Here is a 13543-nt window from a genome sequence, read left to right as displayed (position 1 = left end):
TCGAATCTGAAATATGCACAGAGCGCTGCCTATGCGAGACCTAAAAATTACACAGTCTAACTCGTTCCGCTTGTGATATTAGATTTTATTTATTTAAGGGCAGCATCACACTTTACAAATAACATACTTGCTGCTGACATAGACAATTCCACTAAAAATATAAAAAAATAACAACAACAAAATAGAAGCAATAGTGCTAGACAAAACGGTGGGTAGTTCTTGGTCAGTGAACTGTAGGATAATGGAGTGTGTTTTCAGTTGTTTACGAAATGTTAGAGGCTCTCAGTTAAGTCTAATGTGGTAAGATATGGAGCTCCCAGTCGTGGGGCAAGAGATGAGAAAGCTTGGTACGAAGTTTTGCTTTTCTCGGTTTAGGGTGTTTTGAAGGGGAGTTCGTCCTTCTTCCTGATATTCTATGTTCCACTCGTGAGTTGCAGAGTTGCCGTTTATCCTTCAAATATGTGGGTGGATATTTTTGGAGGTTATACCTGTAGTTTTGAATATGATAAGTTTAGTTTTACTGCAACAAGCCAGGAATCAGTACCTTCAATGCTCTTCCAGGCGCGATAGGAGATTCTAAAATGGATCCCTGTAATGTAGAACCAGTAAAGTCCTGGGTATCCTGGAATACTGTATTGCCAATAAACAGCAACAGATAATTTTCCAACGTTGATATTTATGTTCTGACATTTTTTTTGTTCTTCTTATTGTTTTATAGCGGCAAGGCAGCAAGAAGGGTACAGTTGACATTGATAAAATCACCTGTGTCGAAAAAGTCACTCCAGAACAAAACCCACCACCAGAGAGACAGATTCTGGTAAGAAAGACCTGCTTAGCTTTTCCGCACTTCTTAACACATAATGTGAGAGCCTGTTGTCGGACAAACAACTACATTTGTACCTTTAACAAAGCCATTTGTTTCCCCTCTCTCCTAGTGGTTTAATTAAATACGACTGGACCTCTCCTACGAGATCTCTTATGACTGTGTGCTTATTAGCTAGTTTTAGGGTCTGTCCCAAAGAATCACCTGGGCAGATGTTCCTGTCTACAACCTAGTATCTTGTCCCCAGTATTACTCACACTCCTTACTCTGAGGGAAGAGGTGTGGCGCAGTGCCCAGGGCAACTGACTCCGGAACCCGGGGGCTCACGGTTCGATCCCTGACACTGGTGGCAGATCAGCCCAGCACCATGTGACTCTGGGCAATAGCTCGCTTAATCTTCCCGATAGCCCCCAGCACCTTGACACCTTCGGGTAATTGTTTGCGCTTTACAAATACTGGACATTTACATTTACTCTTACACTGTTACTGGTATACAAGATGCTTTTATACGTTCCAGGACATCCTTTTGGAAACCTGTTCTATAGGAATTTTCTATATAAATCAGTTTCTCCAAATGTTTCCAAATTAATGCCATTTCCAAGTTGTTGAATCCAACCTGGAGAAGTCCTCTCATTTTCAAAATTTGGATGTAGTCCCTCTTTTAATCAAGATCACATAGATCCTTTAGTTGCTGTTTTCAGGGGCGAAACGTATGTCCTCTTTCTTCATATGCGCCTATTCCTATCTTCCTGGTGGAGGCCCTCTTAGTTCTCCTATCTTTTCTCTTGCTATAACCACTTCTGAGTACCATCCTTCCTCATCTCTCTTTTTCCCATTATGCCTCTCCACACCCCTACAGCTGCCTGAATCCCTCTTCATCTACTTCCTCGTCGAAAATCGTACCCCTGATTATCTTTACCTGTTATTCCCTTTCAAATCTTCTTCTTCGTTAATCTGTTGTCCATCCCTCCTTCGTAACATCACCCAGACCTTCTTTCTGTCTTCTTGTTGAAATTGATTTGATGATACTTTTATTTTCATATTACATCTGGGATCCAGTAGCGAATTAAGTGCATTTTGTAAGAAAACACATTTCCCCATATTTTGATAATTTACCAAAATGGATACATGGAGTCATCCGACTGTTTTGTTTTCTTCATACATAAGGTACACCCAACATTTGAAAAGGGTGCAGATTTATGCAGCAGTACCTGCATCGTAGAATATGCATAAGTCTTGTGGTGTGATGCAGCACAAAGGCAAGCACCGAGACACTCTGTTTATGCCTCTTTTGATTATGATGTGATAGTGGTTTGCTGTCGGAGTCATTCTCTACTCGTTTAAGGGCGTAGGAGGCAAACTATTGACTACTATGAATTTGGCATCTTGTGGAGAATATCACTTGTAACAACACTGGTTAGTTGCACTTTGATGAATACCTACCTAAGGCGCTGCCTAAGTTTGTCACTAAGATCGGGGTCAGGTTATAGGCAATTTGATGCAATCTTCAGCCAATCAATGTACTCCTTATTTATATACGTCTGTTGTGCTGTAGGCCTGGGCTCCAGAAAAGTATTAGAGACTTCACCAAAGTCCAAGATGGCCAACTGATACAATTTTTCAGTGATTCCCAGGCAAAGGATATTTAAGGCATTCCTAATATATTTTTGTCCCTGCTATCCATCACCATTCCCCAGTTGCTCCAAGTTATGTTGCCTCCGAAGACAGCCGTTGCCTCTGTTTGGTGCCTGCCCTGCACTGCCTGTTCTCTCTGTGGCTCTGCTTCAAAGCATTTTGCAGTAACATTGAATGAACTCTTGCTCTCCCATCAAAAGAATGCAATGGTGAGATACATTGTGACCGCTGCGTTCTTGTTGAGATAGGTGCTAAGTGCAGTATCTAGGGGTGAGCACAAGTTTTAGAGACCCACCTTTAGACCGGGAATACTGAGGATACAGGCATCTTCTTGGCAGGTGGAGTGGGTTGGCATGGCTTGGCAGGGTACATTGTAAGAGGTGGAAGAATTGCCCAACTTTCTCTATTACTTTCTGTTTTGAGTGTATTCGGGTGACGTTTGGTAGCAGTAGCTATTGGTGTTCTGGACCTGAGGGATTTCACTCCTCGTTACATTCTCTGTTATTCGTTTTCGCTGGTTCTTTTATTTCCGGCCTCTGATCCTAGATACGGAGAGCCAGTCATAAGAGCCAGAGGGACTTGGTGGGCTAGCATCTGTTCCCTGACACAGTGAAGGCCTTCTGGCATGATGCAAAAGAACCGGATGATGGATGTGGAGGTAAATGTTGGCAACAAATACCTCTGATGTCCAGCAGTCTACCTCAAGGACACAGACTGTGCCAGCTGTAGGGGAACTACCGCCTGATTTGTAAAACCAGACAGTGAATCTTGTTGATAGATAGATTGATGAGTAACACAAAGCCGTTCAAATTCGATGCAGTGGCTCACAGAGAACCAACACAGTGCACTAAGACTGAGGAAGAGGGGCATTGCCCAATTTGTAAAAGAATGAGCGCTGGAGCCCACGATTACATGTGGGGGCATCAAATGCCAAGACTGTGCAGTCTGGAATCTCCCTCATGCATCTTTAATCCACTACCAGACACTCTCTACCCCTTTATCTTATGCTTCTAGGCTCCTGTTTCTTCTGATTGAGAGGGATTGTCATAATTCATCCTTCACCTTGTTCCCCTGTGTGTGCTTTCTCTTATCTCTTGCTCTTGGCAAATGTCAGATGAGGAAAAATAAGTGTCAGTCTCCAAAAATGAGTGCTGTGTGCCCCACCGTCAACCATCAGTTCAAATTAAGCACTGGGGGAGCTAACCTTGGCTAACAGTGTCAGCCATTGGAAGACTGAGCTCTGGTTTATTTCCCTTGCCCACATAAATTCTGTTGCCTGAATCAGAGTTGGCGACAATTCAACTTTCATTTCTCTCACACAGAGCTCCTGCTGAAGGCTGGTTCGAGCCACATGAAGTACTGCAAGTGGCTAGGGACCTAATCCGTGAGGCAGGCATGATGTTTAAAGCCAGGATTCCTGACCAGTATGAATTATTCATTTTAACCTTTGCACTCTGGTCTTACGAAAGTACTGTTGGCCTGCATATTGGCACGACAAGGAAAGAGGGAATGGGTCTTTTCAAGGTCCAGCACACGGGCCCCTACAGCAATGAGAGCAAAGAGTGTACTGTTCCTAAGTTGGGGATCTAGGTCAAGAGGGTGGTTAACGGAAGGGAATGCTCCTTTTAGGAGCAAGGGCCCTCACACACCCTGGGGGGTGTCATGCTTCATCATTGGGCAGCTCCTCATTGGGCCAGTGCTGCAATGCTCAACGGGCCCCTCGAGGGCACCGGCAGGGCCCTGGGTAGGTCGGCAGCCCCTTCGCGCTCCATTAAGCATTGATGGTACGCTTATTAGCCCACCCCTTGTTCGGTCTGATTGGTGCGGTTCCTTCCCAATTTCCCGGGACTACCCCTAGGAGATGTTCTGAATGTTTATGTAAAGTATACTAGGTACATTCTGAATGTCTATGTTAAGCACACGGGGCATGGTGCATATACTCTCTGTTAACCCATCCCTGTGAGGAGTAGCATTAGGTCTTCTTGGTCCTGACGAAATACCAAGATCCACTAGGGACTGTAATAGGCATGAAACATGTTGACCTTTTGAATCACATTCATTGCAGCTAAATATACAATTATATCTGTTTTATGCTCTAACCACGCTTTTATCCCTGACCAAGTGACCCTAGAATTTAAACTTATTTCTTGTTTGGATCCCTTTAGCCATTTTTAGCACACTTTACCCTCACCCATTCTACTCACCATTTACCACCCACTCATGCCACACACATTGGCAAAAAAGAGAAGATCTCTGGCAAAGAGCCCCTTCGAGTGGCCCGTTGCTCATTGCAGCGCCGGCCTAACGACGAACTGCCCGATGTTGAAGCATGACACACCCCGGGGTGTGTGAGGGCCTTTTCTCCTCAAAAAAGAACTGCCCTCTGCTAACCACCCCTTTGAACTCGATCCCCACCTAGGAACAGTACACTCTTTGTTCTCACGGCTTGCATATTGGACCAGACAAATTGTGCTCAACAAAATATATTTTTGACAATGTCTTTGCTTTATTTTATTTCAGCGAAGGGCTGATGAAGATGAGACAGAGCAGCGTTCTAAGATTGAACGTTTTCCTTACCCATTTCAGGTGAGTTCTATGGATTATACACTCAAATTTTACATTTATCAAATCAACTAATCTTTGGTGAATACTGTTTAGTACCATATACTAAATTAAATGAATTTGCTATTAAGACAACTCTTAGGAGATTGCTTGGAACGAGGTGGATGGAGTGGCATGTGAGGGGGAGTTTTTTGGAAAGAGGAACACTTGTTTTATCTTCATTTTTATCTTTAGCTCTTGTCAAGGAGCTTTATGGAGCTGCATGGCTAGGCTGAAAGATGATCCCCTCACCTTCTGTCCCTCTCCCCTTTCCTTAACTCAGTCAAACACTCATAGAGAAAGCAGCTTTTCTCAAATTATTTTTTTCATATTTAATTCATCTGTTGTGTAATGAGGTGTCCCCAATTATAAGTAATCTGTTTATTGTATTATCTTCTGGTTGTTGACTTTGCATTTGCACAGTCCAGTTCCAGAGAAGGCTCTCTGTCATATGTACATTTTACTCCATTTTGAAAACTCAACTGGGCACCCTAAGTGCACTGTGGGCTCCTGTGTGATTGACTTGGTATATTTAACATTAAAAGTATATGTGTGAAGAATGTAGTCATTGTGAAGTGTTTTTTTGGCTGTGAGTTACCAGCAGGATATGCAAAATCGTAGATTAGATTAGATAAAATAAAAGCTCAGCTGGGCCCAATGAGCAAACAATTGTGCAATAAACGAGGAAGATGTGAGTGCTGGGAGACTGCATGTATTTATCGAGCTGCCATGAAGGGTGCAGGTTCCCGCCTCTTCACCACACCAACTGACTCGCAATCGTCAGTGCTCCAGATCAACATCCTAGAAAAGTAGTGAGCCTTGGCCACACATCGTGGCAGGCAGGAGAGATGTACATTACTAATCATACATACAGCATACTACTAATTGCTTTCTACAGACAAAGTTGTGCATTTTTTAGATCTCGCTTACAGGCAGGTTTAACTGTCTGGGGAGAGCTATTGCATTCACACAACACACACCACGCAACTCATAACACACAACATGCGCATGTACACAGATACCAAAAGGGGCTTTTGGACACCGCTTTTAAACCATTGGCTACTGAAGTTCAGCTGGCTTTCAGCACTGGCTAACAGGGCTGTCTGTCATAGTTGGCATCAGCCCCTGATATTTGACGTCAATGAAAACCTTAGAAAAGGAGTCCAAACATTGACTCAAAACTTAGTCGGACATCCTGATTTTCATTACTGTTTTGTGTTAGGGGACGTAGTTTTCGTAATTTGATCACACATAGTATGATTACCCACGTGCAGTAGTTGCCTTTACGTCTGTCCCTATCCATCTTCAGGCGCTATAATGTTTACAAGGCAGCTGCCTTTGTCCCTTACTTCACTGACTGGCACAGATACTGTATCTGTAGATGCTTTAAACCCATCATAAGATCACAAAACACTAACTTATGGTTGTTTTCTGCAATTCTAGGCACGTTACATCTCTAGTAAGATATGAGTGGGGGCCAACTGGGAAGCACCATATCCAATGTGAGTCCCAAAAAGGACTCAACTTTAAATTTACAGATAATTGAAGACCCCAGATTCCAGAGCACCATTTTGTTTATAAAGCATGCCAAGCAGCATTAGTGGTGTCTCATGTCGGTGATCCAAGCCATGTGAAATCAGTGTTTCTCTAGTCAGTGATACTCAAAGTACGGCCTGGCCTTCCTGGCTTTTACATGTGGCCCCCTGGTCAACAGCAGCACCTGGCTGCTTACTCCCTCTGCACTACCAGTAGAAAGATGCAAACTAAAGGTTAATTGATGTTAAATAAAGGAACTGTTCCCCCGACCCTTACTTCCCCCCTGTCTAACGTCATTTCCAATCCCGTGGTCTCTCTCCCCCCTCCTACCACTGAACTCTCCCCCTACCTCTGTTGTCGCACTCCCACATTGACAACCTGCCTCCACCGCCAACCTCGCTGACAATGCCCGGAACCCTGACGTCCATCCCAGGATTTCTCTCCCTCCTCACTTGGACACCAGTCCCACCTCTCCTACACTGAACTCCTCGAATAGGAACATTATGGAAGATTGGTAGTGCCAAGCGGCTTACGCTCCAGATTACTTAATTTGTTGCATGAAGGACATAGTGGAATGTCGGGGATGAAAAGAAGGGCAAGAATGACATTTTGGTGGCCGGGTTTGGACAGAGATGTAGAGGGATACGTGCGTGACTGCCTGGAATGCATGTGTCCCATCGTGTTGAGGAGTCTCCTATTGTCCCTACCAAATTTCCTGATAGACCGTAGGAAAGAGTAGCGATGAATATTTGTGGGCCATTTAGTTCAAAAGGGATAATGAATAAGTTTGCACTTGTGATGATAGATTATCACTCTAAGTGGCCTGAGGTGGCTTTTTCTGAGGAGATCAAGGCGTCAAATGTCATTGAATTCTGCAATCAAATTTTCCGCAGAGAAGGGTGTCCAAACACACTTGTCACTGATAATGGACCACAGTTCACAGCAGAACTGTTTGAAATGTATTTATCCAAGATGGGTATCATACACCACACCACAGCAGTCTACAATCCCAGGGAGAATGGTTTAGTCGAGAGGTTTAACCGAGTGTTGAAGGATTGTGTTCAGTTGTGTGTGAACAGTGGTGGTGATTGTAAGGAAGCCGTAAAGGAGATGTTATGGAGCTATAGGTCTACACCCCATTCTGTCACCAAGGAAACTCCTTTCATGCTTTTAAAGGGGAAGGCAAGCACGTACCAGAGTATCTCCAGCCTGGATGCTTAGAGGAAGTACAGATTGTCTAGACAAGAAGGGGTTGATGGACAGAGTTCATGAACATCAAGATAAATACACCAAGAGACATAATGATAAATTAAAAAAAGAAAGAAGAGAGTTCGCTGTTGGTGATTGGGTAAGATCTAAGGTTTTCAGTACCCATGGGTCTGAAATGTCAAAATGGTCAAAACCTAAATGCATAGTCAGGGTGAAGGGAAGTAATGTATGGTTATCGGATGGGAAGAAATGGAATATTCGCAGTGTCACATTATGCAATCTTGCGGAGAGACATAGTATGTTAGGAAAACCAGATGGCATAACGTCAAGTGAGGAAAATGAGAAAGTACCTATAATGAACAGAGCGCCACACATTAAGAAACGCCCAAAGTGGCAAGATGATTATGAGTGTTAGTAGCGTAGTCGGTATATATATATATATATATACAAAAGTTAATGTACAAAATGTTATGGTGTTTACTGTTTATAATTTATGTGCCTTAGGTTATAGTGTTATCTTTGTTATACCAGTGCAATTTTTATTTTTTGTGTTAAGTAATTCTTTTGTAAAGTGTAAGAAGGGAAGATGTGTTGTATCCCAGCTACCATGTTGTGGATGTAACCTAGTGATGGTTACCATGCCATCTCAGAATGTTCTGGGAAGCTGCTCAGTGGATGATGGCCATTGATGCAGATGCAGACATGCCTAGGGGTTGTACCATGTAACTAAATAAATACATTATTTACTCTAACCTTCAAGTGTACTTTGTAATAATTACAATACCAACTCCCCGCATACAATCTCCCCCTCTCCTATTCCCATGGACTCCATCCAACCCTGCACCCCTGCTCAACCTCCCTCCATAGACCCCAGTCATCCCCGAACCCTGCCTAAAACCTTACACTTCCTCAGCTCTATAGCACAGCAACTGAACAGAATGGAACAGAAAATTAACTCCCTTACTGCTGATTTCCTTCACCTAAAGAAGACCTTCTCAACAGGGCCAAGCCTCCCGTGCTCCCTCCCCCGAGGTGTGGTGCTCCTACTTCACTCAATACATCCCACGGATCACTGACATAATATAGAATGACAAAATATAGACTTACCAAAATATAGTCACCAAAATATAGAATGCCAAAATATCGAATTCCTATCTACAAACAGGTAAGTACAAAAATATCGAATCCAAAATATAATCTGTAAAAAATATAGTCAGTCAAAATATTGAATTTTTTTAAATGTCTTAAAAGTAATTTAAAATTAATGAAATAATAAATATAATTAACTTAAACATACTTAAAAATACTCAAATAACCTTAAAATTAAGATATAATTAATTTAAGTTATTAATAGAAAATGTACAATATTTTACCGTAGGATAGCAGGAGGGTAACATTTAATATTACCACTCCAGTGAGTGCAACAGTAGGGAAAGCGTTGGATAGCGTAGGGGTAAAAAATAATATTCCCACTCCAGTGAGTGCAACAGTAGGGAAGCGTTGGCTAGCATAGGGGTATAAATTACTATTCCCACTCCAGAGAGTGCAACTGTAGGGAAAGCGTTGGATAGCGTAGGGGTAAAAATTACTATTCCAACTCCAGAGTTTGCAACAGTAGGGAAAGCGATGAATAGCATAGGAGTTAAAATTACTATTCCCACTCCAGAGAATGCAACAGTAGGGAAAGCGTTGGATAGCGTGGGAGTAAAAATTACTATTCCCACTCCAGTGAGTGCAACAGTAGGGAAAATAAATACTTCATTGCGGCTTGTCTGTAAATGGCAAAACAAAATATGTTTCTTCAGAAGTGATGAAGATCTACAGTTAACAGAATTCAAACTGTTCGTAATTAACTCAAAGTAGTAAGAATTCGGTAAGCTAAATTAATGGCACAGATGAAATAATCAAGTACTAAAATTAAAAAACCATTCTCGTTAATGAACAAAACAGGACTTTTTGGCGATGCTAATCCAAGTGGGATATAGGAGGCATATTACATGGATGAGTTGCTACAACATAGACTGTTGAACAGGAACCCCATTGGTTAATCCACCCATAGAGTTTCTTAAACAGTCGATAATACTGCTTCACCCAACTAGAGGCTTCTGGAGTATCAGATCTCTGGCCAGTATGAATAAAAAGAACAGAGGAGGATGCACATGGAATTGACACCAAGCACTTAGATTTGAGGATTTAGCTACAGTCAGTTTCTGTCTGATGGATGTCGTATGTGACATGACTGACATTGCATGGCTATTCTTCCATGGAGGGGAATAGAAGTTACTTTGAAGATACCTGCTAATCACCACTCGCCGCATCTTCTGCCACATTTAAAGGCCTGGGATGCTGATTTTCCTAACAACAGAGATGCTGCTGGTGCTGAGGTTGGAAAAACACTCTCAGCAGGTCACTTGTCGATTTACATGGTTTTTGAATGGCCTCCCTATTTACCGCGGCCATTCCATCACCATGGCCACCACATTTGTCCTGCCCGGATCTTCAGTTAGAAACAGAAAAAAAAGTGCAAATGTCCCACCTTCCTTTTCTGGAGCCAGACCCCATTTGGGAGTCTGCCTTAGGTCTACACGGAAGTGCTGATCTTTTTACCATAGCACAGTGGCATGACAAATCTTCCTTCAGCCTCTTGGCTTACACAAAGCAGCTACTGCCAAAGTCCCAGGAGCTGGATGGTGGAAAAACGCCTCCCTGGCCAGCAGGAACATCTACAGAGGAAGGTCTGTTGCCTGATTGGAGCTGGGGCTTACTCTATTCCAGCTTTACAGTGGTCGGCCCAGCCTGGCCTAAATGACGCTCTTAATGCAGAGCTCCATTGCAATTTTGTTAACTTAAGAAAACCTCCACATTGTAGATAAAACTAAGCCTCCAGAGCTAACCAGACATCTTCTGGTAACAAAATGCTCACAAAAAGTGTCTGTTCTTACTAAAGGTCTTCCTTCATGCCAGGTTTGGGTGGAATTCCCTTCAGCATTTTTTCCTGTAGTACAGAGCAAACATAACCTTGTTTTTAGAATGGATAGGCACAGTTTTTCATCAAAATACCTGTGCCCCTGATCAGCATGAAATGTAAAAATGGCGAAACTAACTTGAAGGTGCCAGCAACTGGCAATGTTCATGTAGATTCAACGAATGACACCAAAGTTACTAGCAAAATAAAAAAAGCAATTTCCTACGAAAAGTGATAACTTCCCCATATGTAAATATATGCCAAGGGAAGTATAAGAGAAAAACACATAAAAAGAACGCTATTTCCAGTAAATATACTATAATCATATAGAATATTCTCGTATGTTATGTATACTTATCAAACCTGTAGATTTGGGCAGTAGGCTACTGATTTGTCAGCAAGCCTACCGCTTACAATTTAAGCCTGTTTGAGACCAGGGCAAGTAATGCGAGGGTACTTACAGGCAGGCGTAAAAGAATGACTCTAATATTCAGTGTTTCTTCCAAATGAATGGCCAGCATATGGGGCTCAGTCTTTATTTCTCTTTCATCAGGTGGTTTATGATGATGGGCCCCTCTACATTTTCTCCCCAACAGAGGAACTGCGCAGGCGGTGGATTCATCAGTTGAAGAATGGTGAGTACAACGCAGTATCACAATGAAAGGTGGGGACGAGAGGGAAAATGCAAATTGTTCTTGAATTTTATATAGATTGCAATATTTCGTAGGAAAAAAAACGAAAGGGAAAATTGAATTTGCATTACCAAATTTTTGAAATTTTTTTTGTGGGATTTGTTTTTACCACAACACCTGATATCCCCACCCCCATCTCTCCTCCTTCTACAAGTTGGGCAAAGTGCACACACTATGCATTTTCGTTATGCAAAGGATGCACACTTCACCTTATACCATATGCAAAATTGGATTTTACTATCCCTACATAACGTCAGCAGATTTATTGTATTTCCTGCTGTCTCCAAGGAGGTGTCCCACTGAACACACCCTAAGCAAAAGACAATAGATCTCTTTCATCCAGAGGACTATAATGAGGTGTTCATAAAATACAGACAAGTTCAAAGAGTGACTGACAGCAACAAAAAACATTTACAGATGCAAAACCCTCTATTTAAACCAGGGCATTCACAAAGCTTATCCATCCTCGGTTTCAGGTGAAGGGTTTGCTAAACCAGGCGTTCCTCGTCATCATTGGTGAAACGTTTAGTCTGTACTGCCTTTGCGGGAAAAAGTGAGTTGCACTCTGGGACTTGTAATTTTGGTCTTTTCAAGGGCTCTTTGCTAAAAAGCCAGATCTTTTTACAGGTGTGTCACAAAAATGCCAGGGACATGCACATCAGTGACAGACAGTACACAACACACCCACAAGGTGGTCTGAATACCCTAGAACCTATCAGTGCTCACCTGACATGTTCCCATAGCTCGGTGAGTCCAGGGTTCACTCCATCTGCTACACTACTGATAACTATACCCCGGTCTCTGGCTGTGACTATTTCCTGCTGCAGCAGCCCCATACAGTGACTATTTCCTGCTGCAGCAGTCTTGCTCAGTGACTAGTTCCTACCGCAAAAGACACACAGATGATGGACGTGGGGTGCAAAAAAACGATGGATTAAGGCCCAGATCTCTGAACTGGGGTGAATGTATGCCATTGTTCTGCATTCTGTCCATCAATTGTTCTTTTTGCATTTTTCACCCTGAGTGGGATATGCCCAGACATGCTCTCCATGCCACTGGAGTCAAGCTGGCCTGGCTGATGAGGGGTGAAACCCCCAAACTGGTCCTAGGATGCTTGTTTCCAGTCCTGGCCTGACAATCCGGGCCGGACTGTTCCCAGGGAGCAGGGTCAAGACTGATTTGCATATGGCTGGGTTTAAACTGGAATGGCATGGGGAGCAAACAAACAATGGATTTAGGCCCATATCTCTGTACTGGGGTGAATGTGTGCCATTGTTCTGCATTCTAGCTCAGGCAAGGTACCTTACAGAGGAGGGAGGAGATGAGCACTCATGTAGGGAAGATTAGAGGGGGGTTTCTTCAGGCAGGGGATGGTGCTGGGGCGTGGCTCTGATGAGGAGGTAGAGAAAAGTACAAGGTAGTGGTACTCTGCTTGCTCGTGGTCTTGTGCAGCAGCAGCAGGAATGATTTCCTGTCTTTTTGCAGTTTTATAAAGCGCAAACTTTACCCGAAGATATTGGAACGCCTTACATAAGCACTAGTTGCATTCCACAAGGTCACATTTGTTTTATTTATTTTTTTGGCACGGGGAGATTGAGTGATTTGCCCAGAATCACAGGATGTTGAGACTCAAATATGTTTCCCCTGGTACAAAACTCTGGCCGTGACGCCACACACTCCATGATGGTCACATCTCACGTCTCTGCTTCTGAGATAGTCTGCTACAGTTGTCCTTTTTTAAAACAAAAATCACAAGTTTTGTACTCGATGCAGCTGATGAAGTTTTAAAACAACTATTGTCTTTGCAATTTGTACAACCAGACAGTACACCATCATTTAATGTATTTTGATCCTTAGAGGCCTGGAGCATTGATATCTCAAACGTGACAACAATTCCAACTTTAAGGTTACTTGACTCCATTTTAAACAAATAAAAATACAAACTAGTATTGTACTTCCTCTCCCCTTTGTTCAACGACTTGCTTTGTGACAACTCGAAAAAGAGCAGAAGTCATCTCGAGTCTTTCCTTTCTTTTTAATTCTGAAGCAAAGTGCCACTCATCAAAGCTTGTTTCATGAGTT

General features: G+C 42.7%; 1 protein-coding gene across 2 annotated transcripts in view; it reads left to right on the top strand.

Annotated features, from left to right (window-relative positions):
• BTK (Bruton tyrosine kinase) overlaps positions 1–13543 on the top strand; it is a 487200-nt gene that overhangs the window by 218940 nt on the left and 254717 nt on the right. For both annotated transcript variants that reach the window (XM_086964641.1, XM_086964642.1), the window contains exons 3-5: positions 719–817; positions 4979–5044; positions 11323–11404. In XM_086964641.1, coding sequence (XP_086820767.1) covers positions 719–817; positions 4979–5044; positions 11323–11404 — 247 coding nt within the window. The remainder of the gene's footprint in view (positions 1–718; positions 818–4978; positions 5045–11322; positions 11405–13543) is intronic.

Source organism: Lissotriton vulgaris, chromosome 4_1 (genome assembly GCF_964263255.1).
Source record: "Lissotriton vulgaris chromosome 4_1, aLisVul1.2, whole genome shotgun sequence".
NCBI lineage: Eukaryota > Metazoa > Chordata > Amphibia > Caudata > Salamandridae > Lissotriton > Lissotriton vulgaris.
Note: the sequence above shows the minus strand (reverse complement) of the source record. Positions and strands in the feature narration are given on the sequence as shown.